The following is an 18,940-nucleotide window of genomic DNA, read 5'->3' on the forward strand; positions in this document are numbered from 1 at the left end:
TCTTATCAAAGCTTTTCAATTTAATCTTCATAATTTCTGATATTTACAAATAATATCTTTGTCTATTATTCCAAGAAATAGATACTTTAAAATAGTTTAAAGCATCATAAGAAAGTATTTAGAATTTAATTTTCGCATTATGGATCATATTTCTCTTATCTACTAATGGCACACAGTCGTGTATTTGTCCATTTCGAACCCATTATTATCTCCATTTTTAGTATCAGGTCGCACTATTCAATTGTCCGTAACGGACGGAGTTGCACCTCGAAAACTGCGACGCGGACAGATCCGCTAGCGGCGCGACGCTAATGGCGGCGTTGTTGATGTTGTTTATTGTAGAAGTTTGGACTGGTTTTGTGTAGCGAGTCGACCTCGCTCAGATTGGGATTGTACCGGTAAATTGTTCCCCAGAGTTGAATTATAACGCTCCGCCCGTTTGCGGGAATTCCATTTGCCCGCTTTATTACGTTAACTGGCGACGGCGACGATGACGACGACAACGACAAGGACGATGATAGCAACGAATCAATGCCGTTGACGAGTCTTCGTGGGAAACATCAACCATGAATCGCCATCGGCACATTAGATCAAAGAGCTTCATTGAGTGGAGATTCACGTCTAATTGTAATGTGATTATCGAATCGATATATATCAGATATATCGTAGAAGAACGGTGATGTACGAGCGCGATGAACTTTCACAGATCTCAGTTGGAATAATCTCATTGGAACTTGTGGTGGTCCAGATGTTTATCGGCACGTAAAGAGAAGATAAGATCGCTTGATAGATAAGAAGCTTGGAGCTTCACAGGGATGTCGTGTCGCTGATAACGAACACGCTCTACGAAATGGTTCAATTTCAGTTTTACGACCGTGTCATTAAGTGACGAGATTTTCCGGGTTAAAAAACGAGGTGGAACACGTAAGAAAAACTGGTAATCGTTACTCCGCGCTTTGAGTTAGCCGATTCATAATACTCGTAAATTAAATGGAGTATAATTAATTTTATTGGTCATAACTCGTACATTTTCGAGTCGAATGCGTTAATTTAATTGGCAGTTTGACAATGAAGAGGATTTGTTCAATGATGAATGACATTTACTCATTAATAGATTGTTAATATTCATCAATATATTTAGTATGCAATCATATTTGCAATAACTTAATAAACGACTAACTTATTGTACATTACGACATATTTTAATATTTCTGGAGCGAAAAAATATTTTATTATGCAAAGTACCATATTACTGCGCAAACAGTTTGACAGTTCTCCACTATCTCAATAATAATTTCGTCTAGACGTGAAGTCTATTTATAACAGCAGCTAATTTATTGCGACCACGTTGCAGATTGCGATCGCGCGATGTTATCACGAGATCGATGGCCGCAATGAATTTTGATAGCTCCCTGTGGATTCGCATTGACTATCAAAATTTAATATATTTCTCATTTGCCAGAATAGAACAGTAAAAGGACTGAGCAAACAAAAGTTTTCGTCATATATTTTCAACCGAAGTCTCCATAATTGATTACCGAATTGATTAATAACATATTCAATATTAAAACTATCCGAAGTAAACGAGAATTATTTACACTTATGCGATAACTAATTTTGATGAATGAATAAATCTATTAAAGAAAATCTATTTAACAGCATTAATCAGTTCTGCAGATATAATAAGTTTTAATGACATATGATATTTCCGCGTATATTTTAATCATGTCGAATGCAAGGATATGAACAGTTATATATAAGTTTAATTTTTTAATGATTCGTATAATAGTAGTTAACAATCTACACATTTTGTATACACATTCTGTATTATTTTTAATTTATTTATTTATTAATTTATTCTTAATCTTAACTCTCTTAAAAAACAATTATTATACTTTGATATAAACATCTGATATAATATAATATTTTATTTCTGCTGTGGTAGACCTTTTATTTAAAAAACGATCAAATAACAACTAATTGTTTTTAAATAACTAACAATAACATTTGTTCAGATACAATGAAGAAACTGTGACATTTTATTGAATTAAATTAAACTAAGAAACTAAAATATTTTTGTGCAAGAAATTATGCAATTCCATGAAAAACAATCTGACAATATGTCTTGATCGAACTGCAGGAGGTTTCTCAAATCTGAATAGCAGATTTAACATTGTGAAACGATACATCTTTTTATCAAATGGATTGTCATATATGAAGTGTGTATTGTTTTATATTCATAAATTCATCCTTCTAGACATTTTGCAGAGACTCAGTCTTGTGTCGCATAAATGCAGGATATAGTTGAAATCGCATTGTAGGTTTCTGTAAAGACTATCAGTATTCATGAAATTCTTTCAATGAATTTCAATGATTCGGTAGTAAGATATACAGCCTCGAATAGAACATTTTCTATGTTCAAAAATTTTTCTATGTTCAACGTTTTAACTTAAAATTTGTATAAAACTTTTCTAAAACTTATGTTTGAAAAAAATTTCGTTATTTATACAAAGATAAATTCTTGCAGATATGATTAAATATTCAATTTGTGGACAATGTTGAAATTTGTCAAACAAATGTAAGAACTGTTGTAAATCGCAAGAGACGACAATTTTCAAAGATTCCACATTTGTTCTGAGTTTTGTTTCAAATCCCCTTTCAAACACGAATGATTCCTTTTCTGAATTTACACTGAATCGTTTCCGTTATTTGCTGGATAATCCACGTTTCGAGAAAAATCCGACGTAAAGCTCGAAACACGTAACGACTTCCGCTTGTTTTCGCAGATGTCTTCTAAATGTGTTCGACAATGAAGATAAATTAAAGGTGCGTCTCAGAATTTCAATGTCGTCGTTAAGAATTGTTTTGTAACTCGACTTATCCCAAATCCCTGGTCTATCGATGTTACGGTTGTAGTTTTATCGACTTACATGTACTTTGTGTGCCGAACTATGTGTGCCCATCTCGTCGTTTTAATTATACTTAATCTCCGACTGTGTATGCTAAATCTGGCGATCTCGCGGAATCAGAGGCTCTGCCGGTTCGCGTTTTGCATTTCGCCACGCTTCGCAATTCAATTCTGTACATGTCTTATTCTATATGCCTGGGTGTATGTTTTTTTTTACTTTTCCTTGTAAATGACGACGAGCTCGAATAACACTGCTCTCGCATTCGCATAATCAGATTTTCCACTTTATGCGATATCGTTGGGCATGTCTCTTAATTGCTCAGCAAACGAAAAAAGGCAGCATCGTTGTATCTCTGCTGTAATATTGATTTCCTATTTTTATAGAATTTCGTTATCATAACGATTTTTTGCGAGAGCATATTGTTACGGGAAAGGGAGAAAAGGGTTTCATTATAAAAGTACTTTATACTTTCTATATATAAAATATTTTACATTGCGTATATGTAAAATTGTATATTAAAATAGAATAATGTTTTTACGTATATTAAAATAGATATTTTCTCGAATCACAATATTCTATAAGTCTATTTATTTATTTTCTCCCTTCACGAAAGGAGAGAAACATTTTCCCTCCACTTTTCTTCAAATATGTTATATACTCGAAGTAATTAATGTCCCGAATGACTCTGATCACCTGACAAACAATCGTCTCCATAAGAGTAACTTTAATAATAAAATTATAGTACCGGTTATGTTATTCATGATTTATTTACTTGAGGCTACGTCGGACTTTATCGAGTAGGTGCGAGATACGTGACGTTTCTTCGGCAGATTTTTATAGCCGCCCAGGAAATTTCCTGGTGATTTATTTTACATCAGCCTGGCACGTCGTAAAGATCGCTCGCTCGCAGGGCAACTTGGTTCGTTCGCCAAGGCGACAGTGTAGCACCACTTACTGAACATTTCAATTGAAATGCGATCGCACGAACGAGAAGTATATCTTTCCGTTAGTGGAGGCTCTCCTGTTTCTGGCAGCCGGACGACGAGCGAAAATAGATGTTCCGCCAAATTCTCTTTCGTGACCGTAAGATTCCATTACTGACATAGATCTAATGCACGTCCTATTAATCATACAGACCTCGTTTTTTCTCAATTACATGACGATAAATTACCGTTATGCATATATGAGCCACGATTAATTAAAATTTATAATTTCCAGACAATATTATGAATCTTAACGAGCATACCATGATGAAAAGGATTCAATGTGTTTCATATTATGAGAAATATTACAGAAAAATTATTTTATCGCCTTCATTAATCTTTATTATTAATCTTTGATTATCTAATTCCATTTTGTATCGTAATTCTTCTACCTACAAGCTTTATTTTTTTTCAAGTTATATATTAATCCTGTAAATCCGAATACAAGAATATAATTTTTCGAGGAAACATGTAAGCATATTCAAGTTGTCTCGCAGATCAATCCTTTTCTCTCATAGCGTGGAATATCATATTATGAGAAATATTGCAGAAAAATGATTTTATCGCCTTCATTAATCTTTATTATTAATCCTTGATCATCTAATTCCATTTTGTATTGCAATTTTTCTATCTACAAGCTGCTTTTTTTTCTTGAGTTATATTATATTAATCCTATAAATCCAAATACAAGAATACAATTTTTCGAGGAAACATGTAAGCATATTCAAGTTGTCTCGCAGATCAATTCTTTTCTCTCATAGCGTGGAATAAATTTTTCGAGCGAGCATCAGTCGCCGCATATAGCGGCTACGTGGAGCGAGAAAAGTTTATTCCCACGATTCGTCGGAGCAATGAGGACGATTTCTTCCGGTAACTCCGTACCACCATCCATCGTGCAAAATATCCTCGCGCCCTTATCTCCCTGGGAGAAGGTGCAATATCGTAACGTGTTGTAGCCCTGTATACATACGCGTACGTGCGCCTGTATGCGCGCTCAAATCGCAAAAGTACGCGAAATTCCTCGCGGCTCTCATCGACGTTACAATAACCGCAATATATCCAGACGCGAGACTGTTTCTTTGCGATACGAGAACGACGACGACGATATGGAACATTCGGAGGAGGGGCCGCGGGGGGAATAAGACGATGGGAATTGTTGAATGTGACCTAGTAAGTGGATGTCGCCACCAGTGGTGGTGCAACAATGGCGAAATATAAATCTAAATCCCAACCGCCATCCTTCCTGCCCTCCTTTTGCCCACCAGCCTCCTTTATCTTCCTCTTTCGTCTATTTCGCGACCTCCGGCACCGGCGACGGTGCTTCGTTGTCCTGGTGGCCGGCGCTCTTTACCCGAGAATTTCTCTTGCAGCATTCAGTTCCTGGCCTCCTTCGCGCTTCCTATCTCTTTATGCCGCTCTCGTCTCTCGGGCCTCTGTCTTCCGCTTTAATTCGCCTTACGCTTCTTTATTCTCAGACCACTTTGGATTCCATCCGCGCACGAGTCGTTCCGACAAGATAATGGGCGACGAGTTAAACAAGAAATGAAATAAGAAGAAATTCAGCTTAGCGTTACTTATTTTTATTATTTTTGTTTTCGTTCCTGCAGACGCATTCTATATTTTTCTATATTTGCATTTTTATATTTCATATTTAATCTTTATATTATTGTATAAAAAGGAATTCCGGAATTTGTAGGGATTTTTTTTAGTTACATTAGGTTCTTTATAAATTATCTTTATTGCTGTAATTTTTTATTGAATTGTTGAAGAAATAACACGCATAGTAAATTGAAATTTTCTAAGTTTTTGAAATAAGAATTAGAAAGAGAGAGAGAGAAAGAGAAAGAGAGAGTTATTGGAATCATTAGGAAATTAAGTTAAAGTTAAATCGTATATCAATCCAATAACGTCTTTTTTACACTATATAATAAAAGAGTCAAGAATTAAACTGCTTACTTCACAAATTTTTAATACTGTGACAAGATAAGAGCTGTATCTTTTCCTACGTTCTGCAGATGTTATATCATGTTATGTTATGCCATATATGATCTGTACGTGCATAGACTTGCGAGACCATTATCTCGTATATCTGCGAGATCATCTCCTCGGACTAATTCTTTTCTTCTGACTTATCCTGCTTATCTGTCCCATCCCTTGCCTTGTTCTAACATCTTTTGCTTTCATTTCTTTCTCCCAGCGGTGCCTGTCACGAGTCCTCATTCTTTTTGAGGACGTCTCTTTTGTATCCAGTCTCTCGCGCTTCCACGTCTTCCAGTGATTTCCCACTGGTCTTTCATTTTGTTTCACGTTTCCGGCGCTTCCGTCCAGTAGTATTTACTTACTATTAACAAAACACGCGTGTTATGCACGTCCTTCAATATTTATTCTGCATTTATATTTGTCGATTTTATCTATCTGTTGCATTCCACGCGTGTTTATGTTTATAGATAATTTTCTACCGCAAATATCGTTATACAATATAGCTTCTTTCTCTTTTTCTTTCTTAAGACATCTTATGATCATCAGACTTTTTTTTAACGCTCTTGCGTTTTTTTTATCTAAAGTTACTTTGTCGTTTAATCTGGTTGCCTCTTAACCAACTTTATTCTGACAAAGCATTCTTTATCAAGGATCACTCTCTATTCATTCGCATTTCTTGATCTTGTCATTTCAAACTCCTATTCTTTGTTATTTTTTTTTAATCTCTTCTTATTATCCTTGCCTTCTTTCGAGATCCGTTTGTATACGAACGCTTTATATGTCACTGTCCGCGCTGCTTTTTTCGTATTTTTCCTATTTGTCTGAGATCGTTTTCCTTCTTGTCCACGATTGGCTTTATCACCAGCCTTCCCTTTTCCCGGTCGCTTTCCATCGGCGGCGCATTATTTATTTGCCGCGTCGCGCGTCGTCGTTCGAAATGCTCGTCCACTTTAATTTTCTCAGAGCTCTTTTGCTTTCCATATTTACTCGTTTTATTCGAATTACATTTTATCTGCAAGTATATTCCATCTCTCTTCTCACGTTTCTTCGAATGTCTGTTCTTCAATTTACATTTTTCTGAATTATTATCTTTTTTTATTATTCTGTCATATTGAGACGCGTTACATTTCGCGTTACTTTTTCCAATCTAATCTTGATGAATCTACTTATCTTAAGTATCTATCTGATGTCTCCTTTTCTATCTGTACTTCACGTCACTATTTCGTTTCTCTTTTTTCACTCATCGCCCGATTTCACTTGGCATCAGCAATATCAAGACTTTACATTTACTCTCCTTTCATTCACTCGCGCGCCGCTTTGCTTTACCAACCCTTTTTTCTCATTCTCCTTTCCCGTCGACGACTTTACCTGTCTGTCCCTAACAAATATGTACTCTCTTTTACTCGTATTTACGAGTCGAACATTTTATGTGTCTTTCTCGCCGCTGCTTATGTCTGTGTGGTGAATATCTATCAGCGCGTCGCGTCCAGAGATTGTAATCCATCCTTTGGATGGATGCGTAAGAACGTTTTTGATGTAAACATTTTGATGTAAAATATTCTCCGATATTCTCATTATAGATTATACTTATATTAATTTTGAATATAAAAACTATATTATTAGTATATAATGTTTATAGCGTTTATAGCTTATAAGGTAAGGTGGAACAATTTTGAATAATTTGGAATGAAATAAAATAATTGAGTTTTCGATTTTAAATTTGATAATCCTGATAGGCAACTTTTATCTCATTGTGAAGAGGATATTGAAGAGTATCAAGCAAGAAAAAATCAAAAGGCGGATTTTATTTCGTTATCGTTTCTCTCTTCCGTATCATTTCGTAATTGTACCTTCTTATCTAAGTCGTAGAATGACGTATATATTTAGAGCTGTTTTTAATTACAATTGTAAAAATTAATGTATAATTACTCATCTTCTCAATTCAAGTTTACACTAAAAAAAATTTTATGAATTTTAATAAATATTTATTTATTGTAAGTATCTTTTATTGCAAATGTCTCATTAATAGGTACTATCTAAACAAATATTTATTAAAATTTCGTAAATTTTTTTAATGTATATAATTTTTTGTTATTTTATTATTTTTAACCAATTCTAAAATTCGATGTATTGATGATTGACTATACATTTAACAGAAAAGCTCTTTTAACCAGTTGAGACTTTATTTCCGAATGTCGAGACCAGAGAACAGCATTTATTTTCATCATTTGTAAAGTTGAAAAATGATAAAATTTGAGTAAAAATTTCTAAGTATTTATTAAAAATATAAATATAAAAGTATATAAATGTGATTTAAAAAATAATAAACTTTTTAAATTGAGAGTGTGACATTCTTTGCATTTTAGCATTCCGGGAATATTACACGGAAAGAACGATTTTGCTAAAAAATTTATCTATCCTTAAATTTTTAGATACTTCTGCAAAATCGTTCTTTCCATGTAAATATAATATTCTTATGTTCTTTCAGTTTTTTGATGCTTTGAGTCAAGAATCCGAACCGAAAAATTTTTTTTAGTTCCAATTATGATTTAATCGAATAAGTTTACAGATTCAGTTTTTTTATTTGTAAAGAAAACTGAAACCATAAAAATTACGGTTTTTTTAACAAGTTTCTCCAGTTATAGTTACTCATGCAATAGAAGAGGAGTTAAAAATTTCAAATGATTTTTTTTTCTGTTAAATTTATTCTAGTAAATTGTATATGTATGTAGTGGAGAGAGAAATAAATTTTAAAATATATTATTTATTTAATATAATGTTTTATATATTTATACATGTGCAAGGATTTAAATCACACTTGTGATAATATGGTTTGAGCAAGCGAACAACAACAAGAAAAATAAAAAGGAGGAAAGAGAGAGAGGAGAGAGAAAGAGTGAAAGAGAAAGAGAGAGAAAGAGAGTGTTCATCCGTTCAATTAGTTTCTCACATATCCATGCGCTGATTGCATTTATAAAACTCAGATAATTTATCTTTCTTCTTACAATGTGAGAGGAGAAAGATAAACTCTAAACTAATGCAATTAGCTCAGCTGTAAGAAACAGATCTATGTTAGATTAAGAACTAAAAAAAAGAAACCTATGTTAGAAAAAGAACCAAAAAAAATCGTAAACCGAAAATAATTTTATTAGTTCGATTACAATTTCGGTTTTATAAAAAATGATTTTTTTGATTCACCGAAAAAAGGATTACGAAACAATTTTCGGTTTCAATTCAAACGGTTTGGTCCAGGTCTCTGCTTCGAATAGATTTTATTAATTTAATTGAATGCTATTTCTTACATATATTGTTAATAATAAACAAATACAACTTAAGAAATAAGTTCAATTATGTACTTAATCAATATATAATCAATAAATGCTGCTTGGATTCAATGTTTAGGAAATAAATATGATATTAATAAACAAAATTCAAATATACCTTTTTATAAAATACAATATTTTTTTAAAAAGTAACATAAATATAAATAATTTTCAATAAATAACAATTTGTTAAATTATTTTTAAAAACTATATCCATTGCATCGCAGAAAGTTATAACGAATCTAACTCGTTACGTGATCTCTGGATTAATACAAATACTTTGTATTCATATAATATATTATATATTTATATGTAAACGAGATAAAAAAATAAATGTATATTAAATATAAACTAGAGAGTAATATTCAACTAATGAATATATTTTAAAATCCAATATAGATATGGGGTGTAACGTGCATGTTTTTTTCTGTGTAGAAATCGATTGGAGAGCAACACAGAACACTGGAATGCTTTACTGCTATCATTGCGCGAACTCATCGAATGGGTGATAAGGAAAGACACAGAGCTCACTGGCCTGGGACCCGTTTGCGGCGATGTGGCTGCACTACAAAAACAACAGGTAAATCGAATGCTGTTTCGCGCATAGATTACTTGGGTTCCGCTTCATCGAACTCAGTCAGTCCGTACAAAATCTGTAGACGTCTTTAGTCAGCATTTATCCGTTATCTTCAGTAGACGGGCATACTCCATTTAACATCCTTTGATTCGCGGCAATAGCATCAATCCCGAAACTTCAGGATTCGAGCCAAGTTACTTGGACATGACTTATGTACCTAAAATCGATTTTATTTTATATAGTCGTCCTCCGAGAGGCTTGTAAGTTCCCTCCTCGCAAACTGACGAATAGAATATAATTACGTAAACTCATGCGCTATCAGGCGGATGTTCTCCAACTGTGTCTCTACGACAGACGACAGCTCATCCGGAATACGGATATTTACGTATTCTCATCACGTTTGAGTGTTCCGCCTCATAGAAACGTGAGCTTCAATTACGTCATTGCTCGTACGTCAATTGTGCGCTAAATGCTTCAATTAAATTCGCTGCTGATTAAATTTCCGATTTATTAAATTCTTGTGATAAAAATATATTATCTATTTTAAAACTATTTTAAAAATTTTTAACACTGTTTAACGAGATGTTGCTTTTAATAACACAATCGACGAATATATATTTTGAGAATTACTTAAATTGTTTTAAAACATTATTTTAATGTATATTGTTCTAAATTATTTTCATTATTCTCTTTAATTTTTAATCGCATATTCTCTTAAAAATTGAATTTACTTCGTATAATGCGGGATATATAATTGCATGAATATCCTTTGCGCGATAATCTACAAAGGTGCACCAGTTTGGATTAATCCAGATTAGAACACGCATAGAGAAGCGCCTGTACCATCGATACAGGTAATATCCGAGTATGTACGGAGGTGATAAGCCGCATGTGTCCCGACCAGATCATTGATGTCATCGTGCGGCTAGATCTCTGCATATATATTTGTCACTCGCACCGGAGAATACAGGAAATGGCCATCGATTATCCTTAATTACTCAAGCGGAAGAGTAAGGTGCTCAACCGTACTCATGTGATTACCTTTATATTGACATGTCTCTCGTAAATTTTCACTTTGAAATTCAATACAAAAATCATATTGATTTATTTCACAATCAGCCTCAGTGAGATAATATATTTTATATGCATATTATTGAGTGCATTTATTAAGTGAAATGAAAGAGAAAAAAATTTCTTTGATTTTCTCATAATATTGTTATAATTAAATTTGCAAAAAATAATTACTATCAAAATAAATTATGAAATATACATGAATGAACAAATCTCCGTTCAGTGATGTATTATCTTTGTAAAATATTATTAATACTATGAAATATATTTCTCGTCTTTTAAAGAGTCGATTTAGATTCGCAATAATGTTACAACCGTCTTTACTCGCTCGAGATTTATACGCGTTCCTTCGGTTGTACTTTGCACCAGAATTTAAATTCGAAGACAGCAACACGGAGTGTCTTCGAACGATTGTTTCTTAACGTAATTGTTTGTCCCGACTTTTACTGTAAATCCAATTAAGACTATTATCTCGGTATTTCTCATGTTTTCTTAGTATCTGTATACTTCTTTCTTCAACTTTATTAATAAATAATAAGCCGATTGAATTGAATTTCTATAATTATCGTCGACGAAGTCGTCGCAAGATTATTGTTACAGTTTGAAATTTGATATACCAATTGTCACATATTGGGAAAATGCGGTTAATGTAATCGATTATGTACGGATTTAATTTAAATGATTTGCCAGTAATTAATCAATTCTACCCTCATGCATATGCGTTACATGATTCTAAATAATTCTGTGAAAATCCTAAACCTATCTGTATGCGAAACTCGAGGACTTCGCCCCGAGCAATTTAATTACATGTTGTTAATTTAATTAGTGTTTGACATTCGAAAACACAACGTTTTTCTTGAATAAATTTGTTATGATGCCACGAATGTTGAGCTTCTATTTGTGTATATTCTTTTGTGGAATAAAATAAATTGTCTCATTAACGGTAGATGTCGGATATGATAAAACTTGTAGGTAATTAATATGTTATTATTAATGTTTAAAAGAAGCTGCGCGATTGCATTGTTTCTAAGAATTATTTTAATATTTGAAATAAATTGAATAATATTAATTAATTTACTTTCGTCTAAAATCATCTTGGAATCGGATATATTATCTTAGAGCAATTCTAAGATAATTATTTCTATGACAGATAATTAATAAATCAAAGAAATAAAAGTGTATTTTCATTTATGATGTTAAAATTTAATTTTAACTAATTCTATATCAATTTCATTGATAAATATTTTAATATAACGAATAGTATTATTAAAATGTTTTTTGAAATAATATTAAAAATTCTTCAAGGTTTGCATATAAATGCTTGCTTAAAAGTTCACTAAGTTGTCATGAAAATTTAATTTTGCTTGTAATTTTACAATTATTATTTAATATTATGAATAAGATATTAATTATAGAAAAACGTTTCTAATATTTTCATGAAAACTGTAGAAATCACTCTCCGATACGAAATGGTGGAGAAAAAATGAATTTTTTCACTCGGAATCGAAACTATCGGGGCGAACATCGAAGTCGAAACGACAAACGCGTAATTAGAAGGTCGTTTATTGCTCCCACGCAATCGAAATGAAAGCCGATCGTGCACGGTTTAGTCGCCGTTGCAACCGACGATGTAACTCTGTAACGAGCGTAATAGCCATTCCTCTTACGGGAGTCGTCCTGAAAATTCCATTTCACCTACAAGCGCGCGGATCGATTCCCGCGCACGCTTGCAAACGGCATCGTTGCACGTCCCGACGACGAACGTTTCATGTACGCACCTTTCGCACGCAGGTTATTTCGTTCGTTCGTTCGTTCGTTTGTTCATTTTGCGCGCGTGCGAATATGGCTGATAAATCAAAACCGCGGACGTAACGTCGAGACCGGCGTTGAGAGGCATATCGATTCGCAGCGCGAATTCGATGGATTTTTCTGGTTCGTGACAAAACACGTCCACGGCTATGAGCATGCATTTTTCGTACTATTGTACGCGACCGTTTCCCCGAGCCCATCTTTCCTCGACGCATCCGCGGCACGAAGCGATTGATATTTTTATTTCGGCCTTGCCGTCGGAATTTTCGCTTTTCACGTCGAGAACGGTCGCGCTTGGTGGTTATTTTTCGGATGGGCACTTTGGCCAAGTGTCAACTTCTGGAATTTATGCCGGTGTGTTTCTTTCGGCTTGGTGGAGAGTCCGAACCTCTCATCGCGCCGTTACCTCGATTGTTTACGGAGAGGTCCGTTGACGTTCGTGAAATATTTAACGTTCGTTTCTCTGACGGGTAATAGTAGCGACTTATATACGGAATTTGTCCATAATGGATTGTAAATAAAAGAAAGTCTACTTCCATCGAAGAAATAAAATTAATTTGGACGATTGACATGCTCTTGCTGTTGATTTTAAGTTTAATAAAACTTACACATTTAGAATTAAAAAGATAGAATAGAATTAATCAGATTAATTATCGTAAATTTTTTGTTTCGTTTGGTTTAGAAGTGAAAAGTGGAAGGATTACTTTCTTCTTAAAATAATATATAATGTGTATTTAAATTAAAATAATTTTATCATTTGTCATAATATGTACATAAAACATATGAGAAAAAAAATCTCTTTTTAATAGAATTCTGCAATGAAATAATTAAATCAGTTATCGTATGAATATTACTTTTTATTTATTTAATTTTGTACTGAGCACGCAGACAAAGAACATTCCTTTTCCGTGGAGAGTTGTATATTAAAAAATTGTTCTGAAATAATTTATCTTCTCGGTGAGAGGAGATAAATTACGCAATACGAACCGTTGGGAGCAGTTAAATGAAGATTCTTATTGTTAATGTCAGATGCTCGTATATTACTGCGATATGTATCAGTGCATTGTTGCCTCACGTTGTATATCTTGTAATTAACCTCTCGTAATGATAACCGCATTGATAAGGGAATTGTCTAGTTGCAAGCAATTAGAAAATGTTCATCTGCTATCCAAGTGGATGGATAGCTTTAAATTGTTCTAATTTCTTAAGTAACATCTTGACTCGCACGGTTAAGTATGCATTGTGCGTAAATTTCTATGCGTGTAATTTACAAGGAGAATACAAATTCATAATTAATCCACTTGCAATTTTTTTATGACGTAAAATTTTCAAATCTATCGATCGCAATCAATATATATGATTTATACGTGAGCTTTTCTATTTGTAATAGAAAAGCTTTAGAAGAGATATCTGTACAAGAGAGAAAGAAAAAATAAAGAATAACCGCAATATGAGATTTCTATTACTCCATACTCGCCGCATCATCATTCTTCAAAATGGAAAGAAAAAGAAAATAACGACGAAAAATATAAAAATGATTAATGGCCGATATGTGATGAAATCTATTTTGTAGAACAATTTAATCGATTTATTTAACAATATAATTTAATAATATGCAATGTATTTTATCTTCTAACAAATCAGATCTTCAAGATTTTTGGTTCGCTAAGTGTTGATTATTATTAAATATATGTGACAATAAACAGTCATTGTGTACAAATATGTGAGAAAGAAAGAAAGAGAAAGAAAAAAAGAGGAGAATAACTGTTTTATATTATTTTTAAAGATGTAATTATTAAATCGGAAACAATAACGTAATTCACATTTTTATTTATTTTGGATTATTTATTTTGGAATTGGTTTTACTATGTCATTATTTTCTCAATCAATTTATAAAAACACGGATAGACTCACTTTTCTAAAGAAATACGTTTTATTCTTCAAAAAAATAACTATTTTTTGTAAATAGTGACACAACGTCCAATGTAGCACATGTTAAAAAATCAAAAAGAAAAATCACACGAAAAATATCAAGACTTGGAAAATAAGACATAAAAATTTAATTTATATTGTATTGTTATGAAGTATCAATGTCGAATGAAATTAACGAAATATATAAATAATCATAAAAATGAAAAAATTCTCTACTCGGTGAATAGTTAAAGACGGGCCTTTTGCTTTACGATTTCGTTCTTCTTGTGATTGAATTTTTTCCTTCATAGCAATATAAAAAAGAAAACTAGACATGAACATGCCGTCTGGGGCATCCCCCGACGCGCAGAAAAAGATCCGCGTGTTGCTCGCAGCAAATCCTTAACTCCGTGAAGGACGAGAGATAATCTTGTTAACTAGCGGGTGTGCAATATTGTAAGAGTGCCTTTTTACCCACTCGACTTCTTCTCGCTGGCTGCTGTGGGCTAATTTCCAACTCCGCTGCATAACGTCTCCGTCAAACGTAATTACAAATGTACACGTTAATATCTCTGCAATGCAATGCAGCAGCGTCTGATGGTACGCATCTTCTTTATGATATGAGAGCATTATTATTTAAATTAATAATACTAATTTATTTGAATTAATAATATTTATTTGTTTTATTTATTTAAAATAATTGATGTGATAGTGAAACTTTTAAATAACATTTCTAAAGCTAGTAATGGCGATGACGATATCATCAACTGCATTCATCAATGTTGTAGTATTACCATCGTTCTATCTTATTTATTACAATAAATATGTGAGAAAGAAAGAAAGATAGAGAAAGAAAGAGGAGAATAACTGTTTTATATTACTTTTAAAGATGTAATTATTAAATCGGAAATAATAACGTAATCCACATTTTTATTTATTTTAAATTGGTTTTACTATGTCATTATTTTCTCAATCAATTTGTAAAAACACGGATGGACTCACTTTTCTAAAGAAATACGTTTTCTTCAAAAAAAAAAAAAACTAATTTTTTTGTAAATAGTGACACAACGTCCAATGTAGCACATGTTAAAAAATCAAAAAGAAAAATCACAAAATGAATAAATTTAATCAAAATGGGGCTAATTTCTCAAAGCCTTTCCTGTCAACGAAGAGTTAAACGCCAAGAGAAAACTTGGCTCTGCACCAGACCGATGCTCCTTGTCTCGTTATTTTTGTTTCACGATTTACGCGTCTCCTTTACAGGACGACCATCGTGGCTTTAGGAGGCAGCTGGAGGACAAACGGCCGGTCGTGGAGAACAATTTGCTGAGCGGCCGCCAGTACATCGCCAATGAGCCTCCGCTGTCGGACACATCGGACTCCGAAGGTACGTTATGAATTACACTTAAATTGTGTTTTTCCGTTTTTCAATTTGCAGCTAACAATTTTATATTTACACCAATAAATAAAATTTTATAAAAATATTGCAAAAGAGAAGATAATAAAATATAACAAGCAAGTAGAATGCGTTTTTCGAAAGTAATAATATATAAAAGAATAGAATTATGTTTCATGAAAACAAAGTTGTTCATGTTGATTATTTTACTACTTTGTTTTTTTTATTCATGTTTTTAAAAAAATTATCTTCATATGAGGTTATCAGAAAACTTGGAAGTTCCAATATCGTCCACTTTACTCACACGAATGAACAGTTCACGAAGAAAAAAAGAAAATCAGCCAAGTACATTCGTCATTAGTTCCGCGAAATCATAACGCAAGACTGAATTTGTCGATATTGTAGAACTGGTAATTAAGAGCGATGGTGTGAGAGTACCTCTCAATCTCAACAATTCATAGTTTTTGTTCTTATATTCGTAATTTTTCATTAGTTACTGAGAAGTGGCAATAATTACGAGCGTTCCGATTTATCTCGCTGATTTATCGGTTTGGAAGAAAGCACACAGAATCCTTATTTTAATTGCCATTTGAATTAATGAATTGATACTATTGTTATTGTTTCGCTATCGATAATTGTTCTTGGTTAACATTATTTCTGTAAAAAGATACTTATCCGCAATATTTAGAATTAATTCTCTTGATTTTTAATTAACATATGTGTAATATAATATTAGAAAATATTTTACGTAAACGATATGAAGGAATCGATCATCGAAATGATTGAAAGAAAATTCTTTACGTTTCTCTCTCCGAGTTATCGATATGATATTTTGCTGAAGTTAATAAAGTCTTACGCGATAAAAATGGATGATCAGTTGATCTTGTCGCGAATACGAGAAAAATCTCATTTAACCTTCTTCTTTCTCCACGTATACACACACTTGCGAACTGTATTTTAATAATTCACACATTTTCTCATGAATTTCTGCGCCAGTTGAGAATTTTGTGCCACGGCAAGAATCCAAGAACAACTGCCGATTGTGCTTGCACTGAAATTCCGCGTCTGAAAGACTGCGGAGAAATATTTTCCGTTTTCTTTCTTTTGCTGCTCTCGGTTCTGCAGCCTAACCCGCGAGACCAGAAACGAGCTTCATTCTTTACTGTCGTTCCCTTTTCAAGCACGGTAAGGGCAAGGAACGCATAACTGCGACGCCCTGAATATTTCATTTACGTAATCCTGTCTCGCCGAAAGCACGGATATTAAGAAAACTCAGTAGATATTTGATGCGAGATAAAAGAATTATGTTTATTTATTTTGTGAATTTGCAGTGAAAAATAATTCTCTGCATATCAATCATAAACCTACGAAGAAAAAACAATGATAGGAAAGAGAACGGAAAAGGAAGAAAAGTGTAGTATGCTTTTAAAAAAAAGAAAAAAGAAAGAAAGTGAGACTATTGTATCGCACGAACAACTTAAACTTAATTTCTTCGTCCCCATATTTACTTCAACTTTCTTTTCTCTGTAGACTATAGGCCCCATCTTTCTCACTTACTAACAACTCTGACTGGCAAAATCAAAATACATGACAAAAATACGTTCACATAGTAGTGAATATATATATATATATATATACAGAATACGTGAAAATACAAAAATACATGCAGAACTATGCCCAAAAATATAAAAATCTCTATCAATTAAAATTTATAAAATTTATAAATTTTACGATATAAAATTAAGAAATATAGACTAATAATTCCCCTCCAGGGTAAAATTCGAATATTTATTATTATGATTAATGATTTTTAGTCATAAAGATATGTTTTGATCAGTTGCATGAGGAAAATCTTATATTTTGTTGAAAATAAATGAATATATCAAAAATTTTAGCTTTAATATTCCATTTACAATTCTCTTTTTGTTATTATATCGAGGGATAATCCTTTATATGATGTAACGTATGTTACACTAGCATTCTTTATATAACTATTGTGAACAATTCCCTTTTTGTATGGTATCATATTGTATCGTAATATCGTTTCAAGTATTCGATTCGAAGATAAAACTTCTAGTGGGCTGTGTTAACGCAACTCTATCGGGAACCGATATGAAGGGTTTCAAAATCAGCTACAAGTGTACACTTTCTAGTGTTTTCGTTCTGTATCAGCAATTCCGAAAGTTGGAAAATTTAGACGAGATGTTTTATTCATGTTGCGTCGTCTCTGATTGAGAAAGAACGGGAAAAATGAAGGAAAACACTAAATAATACATCGAGATAAATTTGATTTCTTTGATTTATTCACAATTTAATGCGCAGAGATTTTATTTCCAATAATTTCATTTACATTTTCGGATATTGCGAATTACATCTTATATGACATAATAAAAATTTGATCAAGAATAATTTTAGTTTTCTTGCTCTCATTCTGTATTTTTTATATCAGAAAATAAATTATTTTATTGTAACCTACATGGCTATAAAAAAATAGTTTTATTTATTTTAAGTCAAAGCCACTTTGAGAATGTCTTATTATTCGGAAAATATTTATATATGCAAAACTAAAGGAATAGAGAAGAATTTTTTATATTTTTCTTTCATAATAACTTTGAAACGAATAAATAAATGAACTTCTTTTTTGCTTTTTATTGAAAAATTCTCCATTGTATTTATAAATATATTTACAATGTGTTTATTCAATTTTTCTATGACAAAGCAATTTATTTGTGCTGTGTCAGCTAGAAAAAAATTTACTTCCACTATAGGTAAACATAACTTCATCGCGAGTCACGTGGCTCCACATGGGGTTTTCAATCGAATTAGAAGTATCGTAGTATACATCGATACCAATGAATAGTAGGGGGTTTTAGAAGAGACATTCCCGAGAGGGGACCGGAAACTTGTAGGTGGAATTTACTGAAGTCCCTAAGGAAAGCATGACTTGGTCTTATGTCATCATCATCATCTCTCTCTCTCTC

The 18,940-nt window shown here is 32.6% G+C and overlaps 1 protein-coding gene across 1 annotated transcript in view; it reads left to right on the forward strand.

Annotated features, from left to right (window-relative positions):
• Positions 1 to 18,940, forward strand: part of LOC105618888 — a 112,495-nt gene that overhangs the window by 21,584 nt on the left and 71,971 nt on the right. Inside the window, exons 3-4 of the mRNA XM_012200419.1 lie at positions 9,631 to 9,775; positions 15,827 to 15,950. Of these exons, the coding sequence (XP_012055809.1) occupies positions 9,631 to 9,775; positions 15,827 to 15,950 (269 nt within the window). The remainder of the gene's footprint in view (positions 1 to 9,630; positions 9,776 to 15,826; positions 15,951 to 18,940) is intronic.

Source organism: Atta cephalotes, assembly GCF_000143395.1.
Source record: "Atta cephalotes unplaced genomic scaffold scaffold00018, whole genome shotgun sequence".
NCBI classification, from domain to species: domain Eukaryota; kingdom Metazoa; phylum Arthropoda; class Insecta; order Hymenoptera; family Formicidae; genus Atta; species Atta cephalotes.